The sequence below is a fragment of the Chelon labrosus genome, assembly GCF_963514085.1.
Source record: "Chelon labrosus genome assembly, chromosome: 21".
Taxonomy (NCBI): Eukaryota; Metazoa; Chordata; class Actinopteri; order Mugiliformes; family Mugilidae; genus Chelon; species Chelon labrosus.
The window spans coordinates 4,238,583-4,266,320 of record NC_140354.1 but is presented as its reverse complement, the minus strand read 5'-3'; the positions used below and the strand labels follow the sequence as shown (position 1 = coordinate 4,266,320).

The window sequence follows — 27,738 nt, the reverse complement described above, 5'->3', positions numbered from 1 at the left end:
TATTTTAAAAGCGTCTCCCTACTAACGAACAGAAATGACTCACGTTTGCCTTTTGAGGCGATCATTTAAAATTTTGAATGAATGAGGCGAAACACGCTTATTCAAGAGGACATCAGTTGAGTAGGCAGTACATCAATGTGGCTATGACACATTGTGTGTTCACGGCTGGACGTGGTCCAGTACAGAATAGAACAGAATAGAAATCATACACTTCAGGACCGCATGCCCTCCTTTGCAAAGTATTTTATTTTGAAAGCACCGCAACCGGATGTGTGTTTGTCATTACGTGTCGTTGACCGTCGTGTAAAAGCCTGGTGCGCCAGTGTGTAACGCTATAGGCTGGAGGGAGGCAGCTGTTGCCATTATACTACCAGCCAGCTTAGATACATCAGCGGCTTCACCCTCCCTGGACAGAAAGGAAAAAGAAAAAAGAAAAGAAAAAAAAAAAAGACAGAAGATGAGTTCATCATAAACACACCAAACTGAAAATAGATTTTAAAACAAAGTTAAATCAATGGTACAGAAAAGTAGTATGTCCAGGACGCCTTCGACCTCAACCCAGGAGATCCAAATGGACATGTTCGACCATCATCCACACACACAGGTAAGAGCGCGGAACAGAAACGGAGAGAAAACAGAAATATTGTGACATTAGGCTGGGAATGCTCTGCGCAGGATGCCGCGCATCCACGCTAAAGATGCTTTTTAATAAGAGCAGAGCTGCTCCACTTCTGGAGATTAACAGGTTGTTCAGCAATTAAGTCGTCTCATTTGCCATCGGGAGTCTTAAACGCTTGTGCGCGCTGCACTGATTAAAGCATGAATTTAGTCAAACGGATTATTTGAAGAAAAAGAAGAAGAAGAAGAAGCGAACCTGGGTGATAGGTTGTAGTTTTTTCCTCACGTAGGTTTTTGATTTATTATTCCTGGCCTGTGTAAGTCGGTTAATAAGTCCATGCTATGATGTAACGCTTGTTTTGAGGCTGTCTGATCTGCCCATTGGATTCTCATGAAAACCACGCCTTTGTTTAATTAATCAGTAATTAACCAAATAGATGTTCCACAAGACGTGGCCGGCTGGAAAAGAGTTGATTTGGGGCGTAAATAATAAAAAAAGAGCTTCTAAGTTATTAGCCTTCCTTGTTAGAGGAGGAAATATGTTAAATTGTTTATTTGAGGACATAAAATCTGTTTTTCTGTTTTGTAAACTAACGAAATTCTAGTCTAGCACCACCTTCAACTTGATTGAATGATAAAATTCCAGTTTAATCCTTCCCCTCTCTCGCCCAAGTAAACACTGGCTCCTAGGAAGTAGCATGATGTTGCGGGCATGTTTAGCCATAACAGCTTAAATGGATGAAAAAAAAACCAAAAAAAAACTGCATGATGAGAATATCTAGAACAAACACACCCACGCTGAGTTCAGTCATTGTCTCTCTGGAGAAGGAGGAAGAAGAAGGAAAAAAAAAAAACACCTCACCACAGACAACCAGCGCTTCAAACCATGCCAAGTCCTGCTCTCTCCTCTTTACTCCCACTCCTCTCATCTCTCTCTTCCCCCTCAGCTCTCCTGACTCCTATTGCGTCCACTTTGAAAGTCCCACTGTGCGCGTCCCGCTCTCGCCATCTCACCTCGGCCTGTCTGTTTTTAGAAATCAGATCTTTATCTGCCGAGAGGCTGCGGCGAGAAGCAGATGGACACCCTCCTTGTGTCAGGCAGCGGGGATTGGTGTGTGTGTGTGTGTGTGTGTGTGGCACCTCTGATCAATTGAAGATCATGTTGACCTGCAGCTGCTCACGCTGTTACATCCATTTGTAACCAGGCTGTCAGAGCTCCCTGTCACAGAAGGAGAAGAACTGGAATATGGGCCGATTCAAATTCAGCGCCTGAAGGCTGCTGATCGCTGTCAGATTGCAGATCAGAGCGGATCTCTGTGAGCACAATGAGATGTGGATGATTTTGTCTGAATATTTGTAATGCGGTCTAAATTTGACAGTCTGGGTACAGTGCGCCGTGCTACCCTCCACACTCCCTGCCCTCCAGTTTAAAACCCCCTGCCCGCACACAACACCCTTCTTAATTATACACTTAATCTGGGAGGATGTTTACCAACAGGAAGCCTCCCCTCCCCACTTCCTCTGGCATTTCTCTGCCCTTTACTGACAGGAACCAGCCCCATCGTGGTGCCAGAGATCCCTCCGAACACACACACACACATCGTGTTACAAGACGTGTTTGCTTCTGACACTGTTTCCTGAACATTATTTGAGTAATTTAGCCGACCGTTATGATGAGAGTTTCACTGGAAGCTTAATTGCAGAGATATCTGGCGGCACGGCAACAGCTCCAGCGGGACAAGCATTGGGGATCGGGCAGATTATCTAACAGATTGTCACCAAATCCACAGAGTAGTCATGTTATCTAAATGAAAAGAGAGGTGAGCGATAAAGTCGTTGCTCATGCTGTTCTTTGTCTGGGTACATCACAACCTGTTGATGCAAGTGATCCAAATGGACACATGTTAGCATGTCCACATCTGGAGGCGGTCTGGTACATCCTTGGCAGATGTGCTTAAAGTGCTTTCAGTATAAGAAATGAGACCCTGTTCTTATCAAAATATGAGTGTGGGTGTGGTAATACACAATTTGGATTTCTTTATGGGTCATTTCAACCAAAACAGAAAAATTACCCCTGCATGCAACTGGATAGTCCTACAATCTGTCAGAGCAACAAGGTATGTGACAAAAAGTGATCAAGGCATTCTTGATCTTCACGTTAACTGTGAAAGTTGTTTCACTCGCAGAGTTGTTTACAACAATACACTAGGGGAATCTAAACAGCTGGCTTCTACAGCAGCAGCCATTTTCTTCTGGCTTCTGGAGAATATGCACGAGAATTGTTTCTGCTCTCTTATTAGGTTCACATAAACAATCAGCAGACCTTTTTCACGGCAGACATCGTGACTTGACGGAGTATGGAAAGCACACTTGGGGGAATTGCTGCTCATGTGCAAGCTGGTTTATGGCCATCATTACTACACTTGTTGGTAGCCGTGACAAGTCAAATTGTGTACCATTTTTACTGAGAGCGAGGACTGTGGATTTTTGTTTGTTGTATTGCATGCTAGGGCAGGGGTGAGCAAGGTCTGCAAAATCTCAAGTGATGCTAAACTCTCCCAACGTCGCATTTTAAAAATAAATAAATAAATTCTAATATACAAAGAATCCAGACATTGAGAACTGTTAATAGCATAGGTAATAGTTAACAGACTCCTCTGATCAGATTATCTAAAATGCTCCCATAAATCCTTTAAATGTACATAAATGATACATTTCTATACATAGATACGCTCACTTGCCAGCTCTTTAGGGGAAAACCAATGCTTTCTAATACAGCAGCGCTGCATTAAATCCTCCTTCATGACTCTGACACTGTTAAGTTTATGTTCAAACAGGTGGTAATTTAACTGTATGACCATTTAAGAGGATGCAGTTTGTGCTTCTGTTAAACTGGATTGGATTAGACACAAATGTGTTTCTATTATTTAGCCCAGCCCACTGACTAATAAATAATAGAAACACTTATCAGAAGAACATATCAGAAGAAGTAAGTGTATGAAGAAGTGTGCCTAGTGGACTGGTAAGTGAGTGTATGTACAGACTCATACAGTACCAACCTGTGTTTTACTTGTATGACTCAAGTATTTTCATGAGTGAGTGCTCACAGCATTTTCAGAGAAGTCATGGTTCTTGAACACCTTTTGCAGTTGGTGTAGGTGGATTTGCCAACACCGATGTCATCCTCTATTTTTGCTCCAACACAGTTGCCCTTCAGCATCTTTTCTCTGGCATCATCACCTCACACTCAATTTTAACATGAAAGAAACAGCACCTTTCAGACAGGTGTATCACAGCAATCGCTGCTGAACAGAGACTTTGCCGTGGAACAGCCCATACTGTGTTCATCCCAAACCATCCAATAGTAAACCAAGCGTAGCAGAAAAGACTAGATACATAATTTATTGCGCTACATGAGGTTTAAGATAAATTCTAATTAATTCCTGGGTGACATTTTCGGAGAGGAGTGCGCAACAGATGTGTTTCTCTTTTATCTGCTAACACTGGAACCCTCTCGGGCGCGGTGTGTTTTTTATGTTCGCACCAGTTGGCGCTGGTGTAACAGGTCATGTTTGTTTAAAGACAGGCACGATGGCGGCGTTCATCCGAGGGCCTCGGCGTGCCCCGTCAAATGTGACGTGAGAGCGGGAAGAAAATCCAGAGAGGAGGAGGACAGTTACTGGTGGCTGGTTGTTAATCCGTAACTCTGAGAACAGCCGCTGGATAAACAAACATTTGGACGGGTTTGAAGCAGTTGTTCAGGAGAGTCTCCTGGTGAACAGAACTCGTAGGAGAATTAGGAGGAAGACTTCCAATACTGTAGTCAGATTTAAACAGCCAGTAACAAGTTCTTTTCACGACAATTGGTTCTCGCAAATCTCTTTTGTTCCCGTTTAACAATATACCATGCTAATTCCTGAGAGCACTGTAGAATGTAACACTTATTTAGTTAATAAATAGTGAAACTCAACTTGATATCTATCACACTGAATATTAATGGGTTATTTTTAGCAGAGTTTGATAATGTGTGGTGATGTGTGTGAATGCTGCAGGCTGAGATGTCTTGCAATGCTGCGCCTCCATATGTTAGTATATATGTGTTAATGGAAGGTAATGATAAATCCATCGCATGATGGGTATACTGTATGCTGCTTTCAATTTAAAAAAAAAAAAGATGTTTTGTCCTAGCTTACCCTCAAATCTGTGACATTACTATGAAACTAATTAAATAGCTTTTATGGCAGCGCTTTAAAGTGGTTCGAGCTTGTTTCAGCTGATTTGTGGCTGCAAGAAAAATGAGATCTGGAAGAGAAGGTTGTTTTATATTCTAAGAAGTGACATTAAATGCGTAAAAATAGCATGCTGGAAGGGCTCCAACATGGAACTGGGTAGGGGGTATCCGGATATGAGCTGGAGACCTCTTGATCTGCATTCAAATGCTTTACCACTGAGCTTTACCCCCCACATACAGTGTTTAACAGGAGTGTGAATACACAGGTGTGTATCAGATATGCTCTGTAGATAACATGTACGCTTCCTTTCTTGTGTATTTCTTATCCAGCTGTTCTCTTTCCAAGCCGAAAGAACAACATAGACAGACTCCTGATTGCCAACAAATGTGATTAGTCGGTATTCTGTAACCATGGCAATGTGGGCAGGGTGGGTTCATAATGCAATGTGCGGCCTCTGCCCAACCCGGATCGGCCATTTGCCAGGGGTCCGCCAATCAGATTACGTGGTCCCAGTTTGCATCGGAACATGAGAAATGACAAGTAATGAACACGCTGGACACATTTTCTCTGGCCGACTTCCTCTGTGGTCTCGTGCTGCTTTATCTCCGGTGCTATCTGACTGGCTGATCTAGAGCTAAAGCTTTTATAAAGCGCTACGTCGAGCGTTAATGGCTGTCAATACGAAGTTTTCCCAGAAATACATCAAGACAATTGTTGCAGAGAAACACAATTAAACTCTTTCTGCCTGTCTTTCTGTTTCCTTCCTCCCCATCCCCTGCTCCGCAACCTCAGGGAAAGTACGCCAAGAGGAAGAGCCGATTCAAGCGCTCAGATGGAAGCACCTCCTCTGACACCACCTCGAACAGCTTTGTCCGACAGGTAACATTTCACACTTAATCCTTCCCTCAGACTGCTAATCAGGGGGCCAGACGTGACCTCAACTTCCCTCTCGTTTAATTAACTTTGATGGAGTTGAAGTGAGGGCTTTTAATGCCAGAAAAGTAGTCGCTGAATCTCCCTGCAGCTGTAGGCCAGGAATATGTATATGCATGAAAAAGAAAAATGTTTGCAGTAGGGCTGAAATGATTAGGTTATATTTCACGCTGAGCTATTTTAAATCATCATTCTAAAGTTTACTTTTACAAGCTATAGATAGATGACAGTCGTGCTGTATGCTGTTAGCACTGAGATGGAATAAATCTCCATGACATCAACCATAGTATTCTGGAAACATGGTTTTGAAGCTCAGTGTGGTATCTCCAGCTGTCACCATCAATAGCAATCCTAGGTTCCAGGGAGCCACACTAAACTAGTGAAATCTGTCCCTAATCGTCATTGCAAAATATCCTAAAAGGTAGCCATGTGTAGGCCCCCTTTCTCCTTTCTTTCATGGTTGCACGGTTTGCCTGTCCTGATGGTGTGCCATCTGGGCATTTCCTGACTCCGCCTAAGTCCCGGCTAACTCAAAAATGAGAGGCAGAGTGGAGCTGAGGGGGGCGCGTGAAGCCGGCGGGAGACAGCTAGTAACCACCAGGCTGTAAACATGTTTATTTCTGCTGTAAAGCTCGGCATTTTAAAGTTGGGGGCTCCACAGTGTTTTTTCCAGGATTGCCACTTGGTATTTATTAAAACGTAACATGGCCAAAGAGTATCCCGTTTTAACTGTTTTAACAGCTTTTCTATGCTAATCTTTCCATATTTAAAAATAATATAATCAACTTTGCTTCTAAACATTTTGTCTATTTCAGATTTAGCCCAGCTGTGTGTGTGTGTGTGTTTTTTTTTTCATATTCTTGATTCTAATAATGCAATAATAGCCATTAGTACATGAATATTATGCTTCTCCCAAACTAAACTTTTCGTCACCTACAGTACATATGAAATGTATCTTATCGTAGAGTTTAAGGGGTTTGATTTGCCCCATTGTTAGCAATTTGGTCCTCTCTGTTATTACCATGTCAGCTTTCACTCGCAATTGTCCACCATGCAGATAATGTGAGCACCAAAACCCTTTATTTTCTCGTCTTTAAGCGAGGCACTTCTTTCTGTCTCTTCACCTGTGTGTGTCACAGGCACCCCACAGACTACACACATTGAATGGCTTTGATAGCTTCACCAGTAACGCCGGCAAAGCCCCGGTGACTGCAGCTACACGCAGCTTTATTATCAGAGGGCTGAGAGAAATCAGCAGAGATTCCTCCAGGGCCGATGCTGAATACCGAGCCCCAGGTGTTAGACTCACCCACACACTAACGCCCTCTGACCCTGACCCCTCCCAGTCTCTCGGTGTAAACACTTAGATTGGCTGTCAATCAGCGCATTCATAGAACTAACACCCGTAAGGTGTCTAGCAGCGTAGAATTATTTCTGTGCTAAATCCACATATAGTGCAATTTGCTCTTTACCCATTGCACCTTTCAGCTGTGGTTGTATATTTCCCATCCCAAATGATTAAAAAAAAGCAGAACATCAAAATATTGCTGGCGTAAGGGCAGAGCGAGCACTTCTTGCCATCACTGCAAAGGACCCCACATCCAATCTGGGTTTACCCGACACACTTCCTTACAGTAACCATTTATCGAACTGTGTTTCTGTATCGGTTGCTCCGATTGGTCATTTCCTCAGAATTGAGATTTGTCAAAGGCTTTTTTTGCTTATCGTCGCTGCAATTTATGGGTCTCTTGTTGCCACATTGCTGCTAGTCTGTCCTGAGTTCCTTGCCCTTTGGGAATGGGTGAAGAAACCTCTCTTCATCAGACAGGAATATTTCTTCTCCTTCGGTAGTGGAGGAGGTTGTGTTCAGGCATCCTACACTTGTGACCCGCGCAGCAGCTTATGTCTGGACATGACATTTCCTAGAGGCACGCTGTGTCGCAGCTAAACGAGTCCCCCTTTTCCCCCTGACCTCTTCATTTTTGAAAGGAAATGAAGGAAGTGATGTGAATGACATTTACCTGTTCAGTGCTGGTGTTGCTTTAGAAAAAATAAATCCCATCGCTGTTGGTGAACACAGGAAGCTGAAGTCTCCCGTGGTTTCGAAAGGTTAGATGCATCTTTGCCTGCACATATCCCCCTACTCACTGCCTTTTTCTTCATTAACTCTGCAGCTCGGGGTGGTGGAGGCAGGTCCATGTGCCTGAGGCCTGAGGTCGGCGGAACCCATAATCACTCACACTCTATATTGAGAACATTACCTGTAGCAAAGATGACTTAACGCTTCCTCAACCTGTCCCGTGCTGTTGCCCAGCATTTCTCTCGTTAAGACGGGCAGTGGGCGAGACACAGATTCTAAACAGTCAAAAATGCTGCCCATAATGCCAGACCTGATTTAGCAACTCAACTGTCAAATGTATGGAGTGATTTCACACCCGCACACAATTTGTGAAACCATTTTTAAGTTTAAAAAAATATATAAATCAAGTGTTAATTACTGAAAAAGAAGCATACAGGCGCTATACAGTGTAGGATTTTGCACGTATAGCCAAACAGCTGAAAGCAGGGCCATGTATAGGCTCTACAGTCTCACACACACCTACGCAAGTACACTCTTGTTCATCTCGCGCACACACAAATACACGGGAGTCACAATCAGCCAACGGTGGAGCTGGCTGGTACACTCGGCCCGGTTTCCATGGCAACCGGGCTACTGAATCTCCCCCTGCGTGCAGGCACAGTGGGATGGAGAGACGAAGGAGAGGATGTTTAGATGGGTCTGTATTTGCTCCTGTGTGTGTGTGTGTGTGTGTGTGGGTGCAGCCTACGTGTTTGCGGCGCGTTACTTTGTGTGTCAAGTTCAACAAAAACACGCTCCGTCTTCAGGTGTGTGAAAACAGGCAGACTGTCTGCTGCTGCTCCCGCTGTGTGAAATAGCATACATGTCTGATGCTAATCCAGTAGGTTTTGATACTTTTTGCTTCAATCGTCACATTTAATTTGAACCGTCACGCCATTAACGACCAGAAAACACGCATCCCCATCACTGGGATGTAAAATCAAATCAGAATCACAGAAACACATCCTCTGAAGGACATGCACCACAAAGAGGGTCCTTCAGAGGACCTCAAGGCCAAGCTGAACATGCCCCTCCTCTACAACTGAGATGGTCTAGACTCATAGAGACCGACGCTAGTGGTCTGTTCCAGGCCAACCAAACAACTTTAATAAATAATGTATTCATTCTGCTAACAACTGTAAACAGCAACGGACAGTTTATTCTCGGCTTCCATCATTTAAACTCTGTGGGAGCTTGATTTATTGCAGCTGATTGACCAATAACCAGTAGTGACCAATAACCACCTTTTTGTAGCATTCTCACATGACCTTAATCAGCATAACCTGTGTCCGCCACACTTAATCACAGGATACTGAGGCCCGGTGGCACGCAGCATTCCTGTGGCCTGTTTAATCAAATTTGCATCTTGCAAGCTTAATATTCCACCTATTTCTCCTTGTGCTCATTTCTGCATATTTACCTAATTAAAACAAATGCCATACCCGCATGTGCAAGGGCATGCGTGTGTAAATTCGTTCGCGTTTTATTTGTAAAAGAGGAAGCATTCTACACACAGGCAGCACTCACATATTGCATTTGTAAAACAATCTTGTGGTCTTTGCTGGAAGTCGTTCCACATCTCTCCCTCCCCTCTCAGACATTAGCTAAAGGCTTAAAATGCCAAACATATCTAGAATGGTCTCGATATTATGTGAAAATTTTAAAGTTAATGTGAAACACTAACCTCTGTGTGTTCATTAAATGAACCATGGGAAAAGAACCATTGTAGAAATAGAATGAGGCAAACCCTGTACCCATTAAACACTGGCTCATTTCTGCCATCAGGACACCCAAGACCCGTTTATTGCCCCAGAGACGTCCAGGTTTGGTATCCGTATGTGAAAGATTTCTTCAGCCCTCCTGACAGTCCAAACATATGAATCCCAGCAGAGCCCCAGTTGCTGCTGTGTCTGGCTGCTCGAGGAGCCAACTGGTGGATCTGTTAGCAGCTTTCCATTTTTTTCACCTTCCCCAGCTGACTGTGTTGTCATCAGCTACAAACACAACAGAGGAAGAGGTGGTCTGGTCTACAGCCAGGAAGAAGCCCCCGTCATTGTGTTAGAGGTTGCCCTCTTGTGGATATATCAGACCCTTCCTCCACTGCCACTACTACCCCTCTAAACTCATTACCACATACTAATGTCCAGTACATATGTATTTGTATTAGGTTTAAAAGATTTTATGTGTATAATTAATATTAGAGGCTGATCATTTGGGATTTAGATGCAACATTCATGGTTGTTGAGTGGTATTCAACACATACTTCAAAGGCTGAAGTCGCCAGTTGCTTCAAAGCACTGAAGACCAGATCATTGTGCTGTATGTTCTCAGTTCCCTGTTGCTACACTGAACCACTGACGTTTTTCTCTACCTCCCCTCATATCCATATTAATCGTTTATCTGATATAATCCCCCTTTTTGCGGGAGATAGACAAAGAGGCAGTCAGAAGGCTAGGGAAGAATGAGATCAGGACAGAGGACAGGAGGAATGAAGCAAAGGGAGAGAGCGGGGGGTGGTTTCCCTGGGCACTGCCCCAGTCCTCTTCCACGTCAGCTGGGGCATTGAATGGCTGACGGCTGCATACCAAGCCTCCTTCTGGGTCTCAGTGCGTTCACGTCCCTGTTTCTGCCCCGCCAGTGCTAAATATATTTTCCCAGTTTGCAAATGTAGCACAAGTCCTGCAACCCGACCCCCAGCCAGCTCCAGCTCCCTTCCTCTACACAAGGTTCACGTTCCTCTGGGGGAGGTGGGTGGGTGTGTGTGTGTGTGTGTGTGTGTGTGAAGGGGTTGGAGGTTAACAGAGCGCTCTCCTGGTTTCATGCATACGGCACTCTTTTCTGGCTTTCTTTCCTACCATACACACCACACCCGCATAAACACACACACACACACATACACGTATGCACTTGCTAAACTAACAGGCAGTCACCCACACTACCTCACACGCACACACACACATACACGTTGCTCTGCCTGTGGACTCTGGCATTGCCCCCTTGGTTTGCCGTGGTGTGGCGAGAGTGGCAAACGAGGTATGGAGAGGACCGAGAGGATTCAAAGGCCTGTAATGGTAAGAAGGATCTGGATAAATCTACAAGCTGTGCTCTTTATGCTGGGTCTGACTGAAGTGGACGCGTGACATGCAAGCGTATGTATGAGTTGCTTTCCTGGTGTGTATATGGGTTGAGTTTTGAAAGTCCGCCGGACTCTTTTGCTTCGAACACACAACTTTCACACGGCCGTGTCCTGATCGCGTCCTACGTCCTGATCTGCAGCTTTCTTTGCTCCCCCTCTTGTGAGTGTACCGTGCAATTCCATTTTGGGCCGGGCCACAGCTGCTGGAAAGGCGCTGTGTTTTTAATTAGACCTCCAGTCCTACCGGTTGCCTCTGCTGCTATGTGCACTGCCTGTCCGGCCATCCCAGCACCGTGGCCATTTCAGGGAGGTTCTTTCACGGCGATCCCCCTGTCCCAGACAGGCCTGGAGCGGACCTTGTTTTGGTGGAAGAATATGCAGACAAAGCTAGACTGCTTCAAGTTTCAACATGTTTCCTGTTGATTGGTTTTCTCTGATGTTTGCAGTTAGGGCTGGGAGATAATTAATTAAAGGTGGCAAATTGTAATGATAGAAACCACACATTTTGAGAAGTGATGATTAGTGAATAGCTGTCATTTTTGTGTGACAAATGCTCAGAGAAATAACCAAACAATAAGCAACACTGTTGTCAGTTCACTCTCTGCTGACCAAGTATTGATTTAAGGTCAAATTATATCACCACACATGACGATGTAATGTGTTTTTGTCTTACAAAATTCTGATCTCCAGATTCTGATCTCTAGTCTTCAGTTAGCACTTTTACACGTAATGCACGACAAACCATTTATCACGATGATCATCAGTTTGATTATTTTACCTTGGAGTATGCATACGTTCCTCTGTTGTGGCTGAGTTTTAAGCTTCAGTATTAAATAAAATCAAATTAAATCTGGATTTAGTTTGTTTGCTTGTATTAATGGATTATTAGATTAATGTGTTTCATTCAAAGAATATCGCTAAACGAAGGTGTTCTATCAATAAATCTGATAAATGCTCTTTTAAATATAAGCTGATGTTGACTCATTGTATTGCTGGCTGTAGCTGCTGGTAATTCATCCCCCAGATACAAGTCTTGCTGTTGAAATGTCTTGTTTGCTCATTTGTGAAAATGGGGATTTCTGGTGACCGGAGCCCATGACTCATCTTTCTGGTCATCTCCACACCGTCCAGCTCGTTGCCATGACGCTGCTGTGACAGAAAAAAGGAATTCGGCCATTTACAGCCACTAGCCGTGAGCTTCAGACAGGAGACGCGTCCTTTGTGATTCTTCACTTTGCACATATGCCTGTCCTTTGAAGCACATGTTTTGCTCCTTCTCCCCTTTTTATTCTAACATTTCCTTTAGCCTGTGTGTGTGTGTATTTGTAGTTCATTTCACCCTTATATGTGATGCGAGTACGCCATAGAGCGGGGGCTAATGCATTCTGGTTGGCTCTCATCTGTCTGAGATGAGCTGCTGTGTTGTTCTCCTTCCAAGTGTTTGATGACTGAGGCCTCGAGGAGACTCAGAGATAAAGCAAATAAGAAAAGGATATTTAATGTTCTCACATTTCCTTCATTTTTATGATTTCCACGTAATCTGATACGTATAAAGAAATTTTTTATCTCTTTAATTATCAAGGGCATTGGTTCGCAGTATGTGTGAGTGTGTTAGCTCTCTGATGGTAATCATTTCTAAGTCATAGATTGTGGAGTCTGAGGCCGTCTGCTACGATGGTCTTGTTTTTTTTGTGGCAGTAACAGATTAAAATATTTGACCTCGGCCTTTTTATATGACAGGAAGGAACTGTGAGGGCAACTGCCAGTGTTTTCTAAAGATATTTTTATGATCTTTTGTATCCTTAATGCAGACTGTGAAAACCTTTTTTTTTTTACCTTTGCCTTTTTTATTGCATCACAAGAAACCGTGTCAACTCATTTCCTTGCTGCAGGGTAACCCTTTTCAACCCCTCATTATTCAAAGCAGTTATATTTTGCCATCCAACCCTCGCTCCTTATTCACTACACCCTTCTCCGCTCTCATGCTCTCATTCCCCCCACCCTCCATTTTTTCAATATCAATGCTAAGGAGCTGTAAATTCATCATGGTGGCAGCCACCGCGCAGAAAATGGAGGAGGAACGGTCGGTTCATTTTCAGTATAATTACTGAGCCCAACCTCTCCTGCCTTCTTTGTGTTTTACCCTGCTCTTTCTGTTGTTTGAGACACCGCAGTGTTACTTCGACGTTTTACCAATTAAATGTGGAAAAGTTTTGGTTTAATAGTTTTGTTTTTTGTGCCCCTGAAAAAAAAAATCCAACCTGTTGACGAGACTGAGACCTGTAACCCACCCGGTATCTTAAAACACTTCATTGATCACCTGATGAATTTCCCTGCTGCTTATTTTCTTCCAGGATATTTCATTTTACTATTGATTCCCCGATCTTTTTTTCTGTCTCCTTCCTGATGCGCCTCTCACTGGTTGCCTGTAATAAGCTGCAGACATGGTTACTATGACACTGCTGGGGTCTCTACTGTGGCCCCGCCAATGGGAAAGCAGCTCTGCGGTCAGGTGGCCTGTAGCTATTTTGAACAGGAGCTGTATGTGAAGTGAAGCAAGCAGCTAAATTGGAGACACAACCCATTGACATCAGAGAAGAAGAAGAGGAGGAGGAGGAGGGAAGGAAGGAGGGTGTCAGAAAAGAAAAGGAAAGGTGGAGGAAGTTTGGTCTATCAACACGTTTTGATGGGTTTTAGGCTAGAAAAGGTTGTAGAGAGGTTGCTAAGTAGTTTCTATTTTCCTCTTGTGCACCTTCACCCTCTTGATTGACTTTTGTCTCTCATTCTCTGCGTTCCCTTTTTGTGTGAAGTGCATGAGTGACTCAGAGACACAGGCATTTGTTCACACATATACACATCAATAGACACATACAGTCAGCGCCTGTCCCTCCCACTCCCTCTTGCTCTATATTTTGCTGCATCGCCAACCTGTCGTAGTGAGAGGGTCGGTCCCAGGCTGTTTTAAACATCATTGCAACTTTTTTTATTTTTTTCTCTAAACGCACCGCCGCGGGTTCCCCATCAACATTTGTTAACCCCGCTCTTGGATGTTGGGATGCACCTGTTAGGATCAGAGGATGACTCACAGCCGCTAAGTGGGGGCGGCTGTTATTGTCCTCATTAGATGCAGCGTGCCACTCGCCGGATCAATCCTCCTACCTGAGCAGGTTGCGGGCGAAAACCGCTTTGAGTGTAAATGAAACAGGAAGTGGGGATGGTTGGTGAATGCCCGAGGACACGGGGAGTAGCTTGCCGTCGCCTTGGCAACAGGGAGTGTCCACATTTGGTGTGCCGTTGCCAAGTTACAGAACGCCTCGGTACAACAGGTGGCAGAGCTAGAATCAACATTAGTGTTTGTAGTTTCATTTCAAATCATACAGAGACACATGGACGGTAATCAGAGGCGTGGAAGAGCATTAATCACACGTATACGCACGTGCAAACACTGACACAACAAAGATGCTTCACACGTGCCCTGTTTTTCTCTCTGGGTATATATAGATCTTCAGGTCCTTTCAGTTGTGTAATCTCTGGTCTTTTATCAAATGAACATTTTCCTGTTTGCTCAACTTGAAATACGTCAGGAAACATGGGCAGTGAGAGAAGATGTTGAATCTGCAATAAGGACCTTTGGCTAAATCCAGAAACGTCACTCTTACACACTGTGGTACGTGTCTAGGCCAGCAGAACAGTCTTCAAAGTAAGCAACAAAAGCATACAAAACATGCAAACAACAGCATATTAACTTCAAAACCAAAACTCACGGACTCACAGTGGGTAGTTTCTATTTTTACATAGTTTTATTCACACATTTTCCTTCACACTTCGCACCTGTATGAAGGTTTGGTCCTAGATTTGGGTGTGTTACACTTCATGTATCCGTGAGACGTTAGCCTGGAACAAAGATGAAGAGTGTGCCACCGTTTAGCTTGTTTAGCTAACTTCTAGTCTTCAGGCCCGGCTGATATTGCTTGAAGAAATTCACCAAATTTCTCCCTGTAGGCTACTTTAATTTATCACAATTCCCCTTTGAAGCAAAAAACATTTCATACATTTTCTTACATGATATAGTAGCAAATCTTCAAAACCTGGTAAAAAATTAGTGTTCTTTGAGGCCACCAGGGCAACAGAGATTTTGTTTCAACATTAAAAGAACAAATAGCAACTTAAGAGATCAATTCAAATGACCCAATCTGACCAAATGAAGCTGATATTCTTTAGGCTCATATATATTAAATGTTATTTTGAGAGCAGTAGAAGTACTGAAGCTCGCTATTAGCACTGTATTGACACGCTGCTATATCTGTAGTGCTCACTCATTGTGTTGTCTGTGTTGTCTGACTACACATGTGCTGGGAATTTTTCATCATCATTACATATGGTGGGATGTCATCATTGCACATTCTCACCTCTATTTTAAAAGCCCACACCTAGTGAGTCACATCTTCTGCCTGGCACATTCAGCTGTCCGCATTCTTTGTCAGTACCTCCTACAAAGAGCAGCCAGGCAGCCTGTCAGCTCAAAAAAAATAAAAAAATAAAAAAAAACACAGCAACAAGAGAACAAGTGGGATTGTTATATAAATTGAACACTCAAACACTTCAGAAGTTCAGGCTGCCTCCCTCATCGCACCGCTCTGCTGAAGAGTACACTGAGGCCAGCGCTCGGGCTCGGCCGAGGCTCGGGTTTTTATTGTGGCATGGGTGTCTGGATGAGGGTCAGCAGGAGAGAGTCAAGTTACCGTGCATGAGTGGTGGATGTGATGGAAACTGTAGCCACTTCATGGGAAATTTATATCCTCCCTGATATTATAAACAGTCCTCAGGCTACTTTTTTTCTCTCTCTTCTGTCTCTACTTGACACACCCACACGCTCAATCTACTGCAAAAAAAAAAGATTTAACACCTTGCATTCACCAAAGCTGCGGTGGAAACATCAGCCTGTCCTCATGCATCCTTTCCAGCTCAGATTACACGGGGTTGGCTTTCATGCAGGCCAGGGTCCCTTTTGTGTTTATGGAGGTTGCACTTCTCCTGACAGTCTTGACATTATTGTGTCAGAATATAGCAAAGGCACGCTGCGACTCTCCTTCTTATTACACTGGATGGACAGGTGATAAAATATTCACAAACAGGTCAGACGGATGGTGGGGTTCTGCAAGTGACTGTAGTTGATCAACTTCTGTATTTCTTTCCTTCAAAGGCTAATTAATTCGTACAACATCCAGTCTACAATCTACTATGCAGTTCCTTCTCCCTCACCTCTATGTTAACTCACTGTGCATTTCAGGGCTCTGCAGACTCCTACACCAGCCGGCCGTCAGACTCTGACGTGTCCCTGGAGGAGGACCCAGAGGCTCTGAGGAAGGAGGCCGACAGACAGGCTCTTGCGACGCTCGAGAAAGCAAAGGTCAGGGGTCAACGTCCATCCACCGCCGCTTGTGCAGTGTGGTCAGCATAGTTGCATAATCAATGTTGAGTGTTTTGATGCTGGTAAATCTCTTCATCAGTGTCAGAGGGCTCCGAACTGGGTGTTAAATATTTCGTTGAGCCGCTCTGCGCAAACTAATATCTGTTTGTCCCATCATGGCTCCAGACCAAACCAGTGGCATTTGCTGTGCGCACAAACGTCGGCTACAACCCGGGCCCCAGTGATGATGTTCCTGTGCAGGGCATGGCCATCTCCTTTGAAGCCAAAGACTTCTTGCACATCAAAGAGGTGCGAACTCAGAAGATACTCTATCAAGCATTTCAGTACAGAGGAGTTTCTGCAGCTTAGAGCACAAACTTAACTAATAGGAGGCCAGCAGCGTGGCTACAGGTTTGCCCACTTCAAATAATGGCAGTGATGGTAGGCGGGAGGCCAGTGAGGGATCATGATTTACTGAAACTTGCTGCGCTGCTTTCCTTCTGTCAAAGCTTTAGCCAAGCCATGAGTGGGAGTTAGCAGCAACAAATGCAATAAATAAAAGCAGTGCTCCAATTTCTTTAATATTCATGAATTCTTTTGATCAATTAGGGTAAATAATTGTATGCACTTGGCATGATGTTGAAAGGGAATTTATGAAGAAGCATACTGTAATGGAATAGTGTGATGACTAACTAACAATTTTTTTTTATTAGAGAAAGTTTAATTTTGCGCTACGTGATTCTCAGTGTAAAATCAGTGTAAGAATTAGCACAAAAGGCTTAAGGGTAGATGGTGTTGTGTATGTGCCAGAAATATATCCTATTCACCTCTCAATGACGCCTTCCTGTTTGTTCCATGCGCAGAAGTACAACAATGACTGGTGGATCGGACGTCTGGTGAAGGAGGGCTGCGAGGTGGGCTTCATTCCCAGCCCGGTCAAGCTGGAGAACACCCGTCAGCTGCAGGAGCAGAGGATGAGACAAAACCGGCTCAGCTCCAGGTGACAACGAAAAGCCCTCAGCGGAAACAAAATAGCAGCGCCACTTTTTAAAACAAGTCACAAATGAGTCACACTACACCCACCAGGCGATGTAAAACGCCCTAAAATAGACAAAAAGCACTGCAGTGACTCACCAGAATCCTCAGTGTAACTACAGTATGTATTCATAGGCCTCTTTAGTCACAGTATTTACAGACACAATCAGGTGCAGCTATTTAAAATAGCACCTCAGAATCAACACTAAAATGATCGGGGTGATAGGATTTTAATATACTGGTGGCATTGCAAGTGCTCTTAATAGTGCTTCTTTTCTTAAGTACAGGATTTAGTCAGTTGCTCATGTCACATTGTTCATTTGTGGATTAGGAACATCCAAAGATGGCAATAATTTGCGCCTGCTTTCCAAATTACAGTAAATCTGGAGGAAGCTCTAGCCTGGACGTTGCCACGGGAACCCGCAGGCCCACCCCACCAGGCACAGGTGAGGTCACAGGCTCTCCCAGTCAAGTGGCAAAACAGTGACTGTGTGACTGCGTGCATGTTTGCGTGGGCGCCCTTGTAATCCTGACAGAGTGAGAGTGAGAGAGAGAGAGATGAGAGGCGCCTGATATTTAGATGAAGATTTTAATTGGCCAGTTATTCGGGCATGACGATGAATCACGGCGTGTCTCGGCGGGCTGCCGCGCGAAGCCAGCGAGGTCTTAAGAGGTCCGTCATTTGCACACAGAAATAGAGACACACTCATTAAACTTGTTAAGTATGTCGGGCTTATGTGTGTGCATCACTGTGACGACACAGGACTGCTGCTTGATGACCGGAGAGGTAGCTGGAGAGAGGGAAGTGGAAATGAGAAATATGAGCTGCTCTGATTGACTTTAAGGGTTTTGCTTACCAAGTTGAACCACTAAACTGAGGTTCATATCTGTGTAACAGAAACTGGTGTATCTTAAATTGCTGATCTGACTTAAAGTGGAAGTTTGACATTGTGGTATAAATATTTACTTGATCCCAGCAAGAAGATCCCACTCACATATCTTTTAGTTAAATATGAAGATACCATTAGCAGCTGGGTTGTTTTTGCGCATTTCATTTCATGAATTTCCAAGCATCACTTTCAAAACAAGACACCTGCCAGGCCCATCCAAACTCCTCATACCTGGGACACCTTCATAAGCGGCAACAAAAACCTGCAACACACTATTCCCACCCCGGTTTTTTGCTCGATTCCTTCTTTCCCACCTCCTACTTTCTTTCTTTTTCCTCTGCAGCCACTCCTTTTCCTCACTTATTTCACATCTAAACATTTTTTTTTTTGTCTGGTTGCTTTCTCCTCACAGTGAATCTCTTATTATTATTATTACACCCTGCATCTGCGCCTTGCCTCATGATAAACTGATGTCTTATTTTTTTTTTTAAACTCTTATCAGTGTTATTTCTAAATCATTTTATGTCACTTTATTCCAGTCTATACCATCTCCTGCAAACTCTCTCTGGATTCATCTTACATTCCTCCTTCTATTTATTCCTCCCCTCTGCTTTTTCTCTTCTATTATATTCTCCACTCTCATCCTATTTTTAATTTTTTTTTACTTCACCTCATCTTGTTACCTATTTTTCTTCCTGCTCTTCTGTTTTCTGTCTCTACAACCCCCGCCCTCCCCATCATCAGCTCACGTGGACATGTCCACAGTGCCCTTTGACGTTGACCCCCTCGACCTGGATGCTGAGGAGCCCCCTGAGTCCCAGGGTGAACCTCACTCCTCCAAGGGCACGTCAGGCAGCGTAACATCCCCCCAGGCCAGCATCCACCGACTGCCCTTCTTTAAGAAGGTAACATTAGAGGCCCAGGACACCTCTCTTACCTCGCCAGCCTCCCTCCTCTTCCATCCTGCCTTTGCCCCCCGGGTCGGGCATAAACTCTCCTTCTTCCCCTTGCTATTCCTTACTAACTGCTCAGAACCGAACCATCCCTCCTGCTACTATAGCTCCCAAATCTAACACTGTCAGGCTCTGGTGAGGATTGTTATGCTGATATTTGGATGTCTGTTCCTGTGCTTGTTCAACTGGGAGAGACGTTGAACTAACCGATGCTCTCTGAAATGGCTGCTGCTGAATCTGAACTTTAAAATGAAGCCACAGTGAAGGCAGTCAGTGTAAACGCTGCATTAATCAATAAGCATCTCCTCTCCCAGTGCCCCCTCTAATCCTAACCTGTCAGTTACTAAATGTGCTCTTTGTCCCTTGTTTTTTTTGTCTCTTCTCTTGCTTTTGTGTGGAATGATTGTAGGAGGCCCGGCTAAACAGAAACAGAAGTCGGTGAGTGTGGTTTGTCCTCAACACTAACATCTAACATTGCATGTTTTTACTCATCGTGTTTTCCTTCCTGTGGTAACTTGTGGTGGTAATAAACATCTCCCCAGAATATTTTCTTCTACCTTTTCGCGCCTCTGAACACACGCTGATCATTTCGGACATGAAATATTCACGGGATGTTTTGTAAACCGCGCTGGCGCTTCTGTCATTTCCCCGGCGCTTTTATCACAGCTGTCAGTTCGCAGATGCAGGTGCAGACCCTGTTAGTCGGCGTGCAGCTGTAATGCGTCCTGACACGCTTTCATTTTCATTTGGGACGGCTGATTTGAGTGGCAGCAGTGCGCGATCAGCTGTTTTTAGGCTTTTCAGCACAATCTGATTTGTACATTTAGGCTGAAAAGACCTGTTATGTTAGGAGTGACAGATATGGACAACATTTATGCTGCAGCAGTTATCGCAGCATTATCTCAGTGTACAGTAGTAGATTTATTATTTATTATATAAACCTACAAATCAGACATTTATTTGAAGTATTTTCAATCCAGTTTTAGAAATATATGAGTATTTAAGTACTTTCTCTCTGTATTATAAACACACATATTGAAACACAACTGTTTTGAAAGGGAAAATAAACTCTAATAGTGAGCTATCATTTAGCTCTGTATCATGGACGCCATCATTCCCCTCACTCTGAACTGTGCACTATGCTCGTGCCATTCAAAACGAATGAGTAGTATTGTTACGGTCGGTGCTGCAGCTCTGCCCCCCCCCCCCCCCCCCCCCCCCCCTTATAGATAAGAGCCATTTGGTAGCTTTTAAAATATGTATTTTTGGCTCCTGTGAATACAAATGAGGTGAAATGAGCTTCCGTTGCTCTGCTTTATGTAACGTAATGTAGAGGAGCGGGACACTCGAGCGCTTTCTCCTCGCTCAAGTGCTGTATAGCATGCGCAGAGGAGGGGGCGTGATTGGAATACAGATCTATACCGAGTGAAAAAATAATATGTATATCCAATTTTACTGTTTTCAGAGCATATAGGACACGTTTTCACCCCATTCTCACTGAAAATGAGGACAGAGGCCTATGGATCCTTTGCAGATGAATCATTCCTTTTATGATTCATAATGTGCAAATACGCCTGAAGTTCACACGGTGCATTATGGACTGTGTACGTGCGTGGGTGTTCTGTATGGGTTTGCCCGTCACAGCTACAGTACAGTGTGTAAAGGGGCCTTTATGTTTTACCCTGACATATGTCTATGTTTGGTTGGATTATTGAAAAATAGGAGGAAGGAAGTTCAAAACTCCAAGTGGACATTGTGGATTTTTAATTCACCACTTGGCAGCATCTTGTTGTACAATATACATTTTTAGCACTGCTGGGGCTAGTATAAGTTTAGCAGCTTGGACGGATATTTGTGCACTGAAAATTGCATAAATAGACACGGTATATTAAGGAATTGCTGCATTCTTAAAACTTGCAGGCTGAAATGTAAAAAAAAAAGTGCATTTAAATAAATTTGACAGCTCCTGTCCTGTGCCGAAGCACAGCAAAAAGAGTGAGGTGTGAATTATGACGTCTGTGCTAAGAGCTGCAGCACAGTCACGAGAGCTCTCCTGACACCCCGGCGTCTGGTTTAATTATGGAAATTTTAATTATGTGCGACTGCAGACTAAGAAATAGAAGCCGGTGCTTTCGGTGAGAAATTGATCTCTGCCTCCGAACGTTCATACACAGTCAATAAAACAAATGGACTCCATCGTCTGAAGCTCACCATCCATCAGTCTGACGGACGAAAAGGAGGACAGGGAGGGGTGGTGCTGGTGTGTTGGGTTAATGTCGATTTATGTGCGAGTGTAGCTCCGCGACTGCAGCTCTTCGGAACTGTGTTGCATGTGTGTGCGTTCAGACATGACAACATGACTCACCCCTTTTCTGACGCTTTCCTTTCACGGCTCAGATGGAGCATGTCCCTCCATATGATGTGGTTCCCTCCATGAGACCCATCATCCTAGTCGGGCCTTCACTCAAAGGATATGAGGTAAGGAGAAAACCACCGCTTACTTAAACATATACACTTATAATGTCACGTCAGTAGTACGATCCTTATGTGTCACATTTCCCCTAGGTGACAGACATGATGCAGAAAGCGCTCTTTGACTTTCTGAAACACAAGTTTGAGGGCAGGTAAGAATGAGACCTCACAGCTATAATGTGCCGTCTAATTTAAAAAGCTGATGCAGTAATGGACTGGGTCTCTGTTTCAGGATATCCATCACACGGGTGACAGCCGACATCTCTCTGGCCAAACGCTCGGTCCTCAACAACCCCAGCAAACACACCATCATTGAGCGCTCCAGTACTCGCTCCAGCCTGGGTACGATTTTTACCTCCCCACCGACCAGAATGGACAAGAGCCTCTTTAGAAAGTGCCATTCAGACAAGTGACAGCAGTTAGGATCAATTAGGTGATACAGCACAGTGTAGAGAGAATAGTGGAGTGGAAAACATCCCTGTTCATCACATCATGTTGCTAAACATTCATTGAACTTTCTCTATCTGTGTTTCATATCTATATGGCTTTAAGTGTGTTTCTGTTTTGTATAGACGTATAGACTCAGTCTCTTAAGATGTAAAGCTCTTGTTTTTATGAAATGCTAAATAACTTCAAGTTCACCTTGAACAGCAATGAGCTCATTGTCACAGGCAAATAGGCAACATCAGACTTCAGATAATCAAATATCATATAGAATATCTCCTGCTATTGTCTAGTGTCTTTTAGATGCAGCTTAGTTTGCAGCTTAAAATTAAACTACTTATAACTCATTTAATGTAAATGCAATTTTACATTTACTGTTTAAAGTCTATATTATCTGCACAAGATGAAAAACTGGCTCGCAAAATGTCACTTCTCAAACTTCTACAAGGTCACATACTGCAGTTCCAGTTTAGTGGTGATGAAGGTGGATAGATCACGCATTTAGGCTTTATTGTACATCACCCAAAGACCTGAAAGTGTCATTTTTTTCCCTTTTATTCCTGATTTCCTGAGTCTGATCTGGCCTCGTCTCTCTCTTCATCCTGTTTTTACTGCCCTTCGCCCATCCTCCCCCTTTCTCTGCCACCACCCATCCTCTTCCTCCACTGTCTTTTGATTCAGACGTACTGGGTACGTATGCTCTCCTTGCAACCAAACAAAGGAGCCTCTCTCTTCCTTCCCTCCCCTTTTCCTCTAACTATATTCATCATCTGTTCATACAACATTTGTCTGCCTGTCTGCTTGCCTGTCAATTTATCTGTTCCTCATACATCTGTGTGACAGCCCGTAGTCCCAAACAAAAGAATTACAAAATCCAACCAGGAAGAGATCCGTGGGAGGGCAGCAGAGCGGCTGGTAGCGAGAATGAGCGGAGAGGGAAGATGATACTTTCCATACTGCTGACACCTTTATGTTGTGACCTATGCTGCTGTGTTGACTGTACACAGAAGGATGGCCTCTATTGACAAGCAGAACCTCACCTCATAGACTTTAGTCGTGGTGGGGGAGCTAGCCATTCTTTGCAATCAAAACCGAATCTGCAGAAGTCTTTGTTGGGGTTAATGGAAAGCTTCCCTGCAATGTCTTCATATGAGTTAAAGTTCACATTTCTTATCTTTCTGCTGAGGCTCTGTTTCGCCTCCAGCTTTAATTCTCTACCGCTCAGCCCTCTGGAGGCTGCTTGAAATGTGTGCAAGCCCCCGTCCCTCTGCAGATTGCCTTGCCCCTGTTATCTCTCTCTGCTGCTGGGTTGGCAGCAGGCACACCTCGGAGGCGCTGACCAGACAAGCAGGGAACATTCTGCTTTTCAGTTTTAATCTTTCTCCTTACACGTCAACAGGCTGATAAAGGGGAGGGCTGTGCTCAAAATGCTAAATAACAAGCGCATGTAGGCTGCTGCTGGGGAACAATGAAAACAAAATCTCCAAGCAGTCCAAGCCTCAAGTGGTTCACCTGATTGAGTATTTATTAGCGCTAACAGAAACTAATGGTCCACTTCATTTGTTTAATGAGTGTTTTTTTTTTTTTTTTTTGTTTTGTTGCTTCTGTTTTAGTTACATGGTGAGAAATTGTGCCCTTATTGTAAGTTATTCCAAGTACCACAGACATCTCATTCTTAAGTGCCTCCTTCCTTCGCAATATTTAAATTAAAAATTAAAAATTAGAATCACTAAATACAGGGAGGTGGCAACAGAATGAGGATGCTGCAGTGCTCCATTTAGCTGTTCATAAATGGAACTAATCTAATTCATATGCTTGGAATTCTTTTTTTCTGAAACATGCATGAGTACTAGTACTAACATGTCGGTTATGTACTTCTGCCCCAAGTAAAGGAAGTATGGTTGATACATTCAGAGCTGTAGTTGAAAGGTAGTTTGTGTGATTGCGTTACTGCCCTGCTGTATTTATTTGTGTCCTACCTGTTTCCTGGGCCCTCAGCGGAGGTGCAGAGCGAGATTGAGCGTATCTTTGAGCTGGCCCGCACCCTGCAGCTCGTCGCTCTGGATGCAGACACCATCAACCACCCCACTCAGCTGGCTAAGACTTCCCTGGCTCCCATCATTGTCTATATCAAAATAGCCTCACCTAAGGTATGAGAACTCGTCAGCTTGAATTTCTGTCCTGCACGTACTTCTGCGGAGTTTGGGGCAAAGGCTCTTTCAGCAGACACAGTTCTCTGTTGTCTACCTGCAGGTTCTCCAGAGGCTCATTAAATCCAGAGGGAAGTCCCAGGCTAAACACCTAAATGTTCAGATGGTTGCAGCAGACAAGTTGGCTCAGTGCCCACCTGTGAGTTTTGCTCTGGCTTTTAAGATATTTTTTTTTGTATTTCATTTAAAATAAGTAAAATTAACAGTTGTTTTGCTGTTTTGCAGGAATTGTTTGACATCATCCTGGACGAGAACCAGCTGGAGGACGCTTGCGAACACTTGGCTGACTACTTGGAGGCCTATTGGAAGGCGACGCACCCTCCGAGCAGCAACCCTCCCAACCCTCTGCTCAACCGTACCATGGCCACGGCTGCCCTGGCCGCCTCCCCCGAGCCCGTCTCCAACCTGCAGGTACAGGTGCTCACCTCCCTGCGCAGGAATATGGATCTGTGGCCTGACATGGACGGTGCTGTAGCCGTTGAGGGGAAAGAGGAGGAACACGCTCTCTAAAGTCCAGCAGTGAGGGAGGGGAGGGGGACTCCGGCACCCAAACTCTGCAAGCTTGCTCTCTTTACCCTGAAGAAAGAGCGCATCGAAACCCTGTTCATGCTGTATATAGAAGTACATTCACACACATATGCAGGTAGTGACACACAAATGAGCTAATAAGGAGTCAGCATCCCACACATGAACAGCTAGACTCAGAACAAACAACAAGGCGTAGTCTGAATCTTATCGGGTCAGCATTTCCTTCTGTGCACTTTTGAAAACTGTGAAAGCAGCTTACACCAAAGCATACTGGACTCAAGGAATAACACATAAGGTACCTCTGCCCCCGGGGCCCTTTCCATTTCACTGCAATCAAGAGTAAAATAATATCTGCTGCCCGCTCCATGCCCTCTTTAGCTCAGTGGCCTCTTTTTTCCAGCACTTTTTTCTTCTCTGGGAGACAGAATCCAGTTTGCTATCCTCCTCTGCGTTACCATGGCACCGCCCCTGAAAACAGCAAGTCATGTCCGCCTCTTCAAACAGAAACGCTTAGTTTGGTGGAGGCCGTTGCTAACATTCTGTCCAGTTTCATCAATTTATCATTAGCGTAACCACAAAATACTAATCACTTTAGCTTATATTGCTCGGTTACTGGCTACTCATCAGCTATAATGGGTTGCATGCTGTCAAATATATTTAAGATGACAATATGGCACCCGAGTGACGTGTTACGCCAAATGGTTGGAAACATGTTGTACCAGTTTTGTACAGACCAACTAATATAATTGAATAAATTGGACATAAGAGCCAGCTGCTCTTAAAACCCGTTGGTATTTCTTAGTTTATGTACAACTGTTTCAGTTAAAGCATGGAGTAATGCATTGCTAAGGTAATTATACTTAATCATTTGGTAGTCATATTGCCGTTTTGTTTTGCTATGAGCTCAACCAGCCAGCAGATGGCACTGTTGTAATGGTAATTATTCAGCTCAGTACTAGATAACTGCTTGGGTGTGGTTTTATTTGCTGGTAGGTATCATGATTTTGCAATAATGATTAAGCAGAACTACTTTCACTAACTGATTTATAATTGCATATGTGTGTTGCATTGTGGAATATTTGAGTATTTGTGTGTGTGTGTGTGTGTGCACTGTTCAAACTTTGAATGAGTGTGTTGTGAGTACATTCATGGTAATGATGCACTCTATGTATGTTTTATGCTGTCTGCTAACCCTGCTGACTAACTCCTGACTGTTTGGTCTGCTGTTTGTGTCTCTGCATGGTTTTCTTGTGGCATTGGTGTGGCTTGCTGTAGGGGCCGTACCTGGTGCACGGTGACCAGAAGCGGGAAGGGCCTCTGACAGAGTGCAGTGGGAGCGGCACTCTGCATGACTATCAGACAGACCTGGGGGGAAAGCCTCAGCAGCAGCACCAGCAGCAGATGTACCTGCGCTCCTCTCGTGGTCAGCTACGAGGAGGGAGCGGGCGAGGTCTGTCACGGCAAGACACCTTTGACTCCGAGACCCAGGGCAGCCGGGATTCTGCCTACACCGAGGCCGGCGACTCCTGCATGGACATTGAGACTGACCCCTACGAAGAGCCCGAGCCCTACCGAGGAGGTGGTGGCAGCCGCCTTCACCTGGCCCAGCATCATGGCCGACAGGCCTCCTGGGAAGACGAAGGAGCCGAGCCAGACCAGGAAAACCTGAACCACCCTCCAATGCCGAGCCAGACGCAGCCGCATGGACGTGCTAAGCTGAGGGAGCGTTACTGCCAGGACCCTGTGGACACAGGGGCCAATATAAGCCGCAACAAGAACCAAGATGACTGGGGGAGGGACGTCTACATCCGCTGAACACTCACCATACCACAGAAGCAAGGAAGCTAGAGACAGACTGAAGACAGAGAGAGATGAGGGGAGGGAGGGCAAAGATTCTGGTTTGTGGGTTCAGAAGAAACTGTTTGGGTTTGGGGCCATGCCGCTCAACAAAAAACCTGTTTACATCCCAGTACAATGTAAAGAACTCATCAATCATCAACTGCCAGATCTCATTATTCATCAACTTCTCTCAATTCATTTATGTTTAGAAAAAAATATATTGGTCTGTTTTTGTTTCCTAAGTTAATACTGCATGAATACCATGGATTTCTATACTGGCAGCACAAGGACAGTAATTGTTACGATTGTGATCTGTACGATTCGATCTCTGCTTCAGTTGTAGAGTGTGAAGGCTGGTAAAGCTGTAGTCTGTTATGTCTGTCCTCTGCAGTCTTAAACAGGGTCTAATGTCACCGTCTCCATGTATGTACAGTGTCAGGGTTCCTCTTTACCTTAATCTCACTCAGTGCTTTTGGCTTTCAGGGTTTCCTCCCATACTGAGATCCAGAAGTTGTGAGTCTCTCACCTCCACTTTCTTATCACCCAGACCTTAAAAAACCTGGTGGAGAAGTTGCCATATTTTATCACACAACTTTATCGATGTTGCTACTCTCATGTTAGCTTGATAACAACAAAGAATACACTCCAAAGATGTTTACTTCTTCCCTGACCTGCTTCAGCACCTGTCCCAGTCCTCCCATTTCTGTTTTCCTCTTCTTCATGGGTGCAGAGGGCACCTGCAGTATTCACCTGTTCTCTGGTTCCCTAGCGTGGTGCAGATTCAAAGCTCGCACTGCAGTTGTAGTTGTGTGAATGAAGTGTCCTGCCTTAGTCACTCTCACCCTAAAACACCTTTATTTAAAGAAAACTTCAATCACAAGTGCCGGAATGTCTCGCCAAGCCATGTCCACCACTGCCA

At 44.3% G+C, this 27,738-nt stretch overlaps 1 protein-coding gene across 1 annotated transcript; it reads left to right on the top strand.

The window, feature by feature from the left end:
- Positions 1-473: 473 nt before the first annotated feature.
- cacnb1 (calcium channel, voltage-dependent, beta 1 subunit) lies at positions 474-27,038 on the top strand. Its single transcript, XM_084570547.1, has 14 exons — positions 474-604; positions 5,643-5,729; positions 16,329-16,448; positions 16,635-16,757; positions 17,312-17,448; positions 17,862-17,929; positions 19,118-19,278; positions 21,724-21,804; positions 21,892-21,950; positions 22,031-22,140; positions 24,241-24,392; positions 24,496-24,591; positions 24,678-24,863; positions 26,256-27,038. Exons 1-14 carry the CDS (start codon positions 515-517, stop codon positions 26,793-26,795), a joined length of 2,010 nt encoding a protein of 669 aa, XP_084426673.1. The 5' UTR covers positions 474-514; the 3' UTR covers positions 26,796-27,038.
- Positions 27,039-27,738: the final 700 nt, after the last annotated feature.

What these genes read in the sequence shown, in the direction of transcription:
- cacnb1 (XM_084570547.1), top strand. Translation starts at nt 515, where the DNA reads ATGGTACAGAAAAGTAGTATGTCCAGGACGCCTTCGACCTCAACCCAG. An exon ending in ACCATCATCCACACACACAG is followed by an intron (nt 605 to 5,642) that starts GTAAGAGCGCGG and finishes CCGCAACCTCAG; the next exon opens with GGAAAGTACGCCAAGAGGAA. An exon ending in CAAAACCGGCTCAGCTCCAG is followed by an intron (nt 17,449 to 17,861) that starts GTGACAACGAAA and finishes TCCAAATTACAG; the next exon opens with TAAATCTGGAGGAAGCTCTA.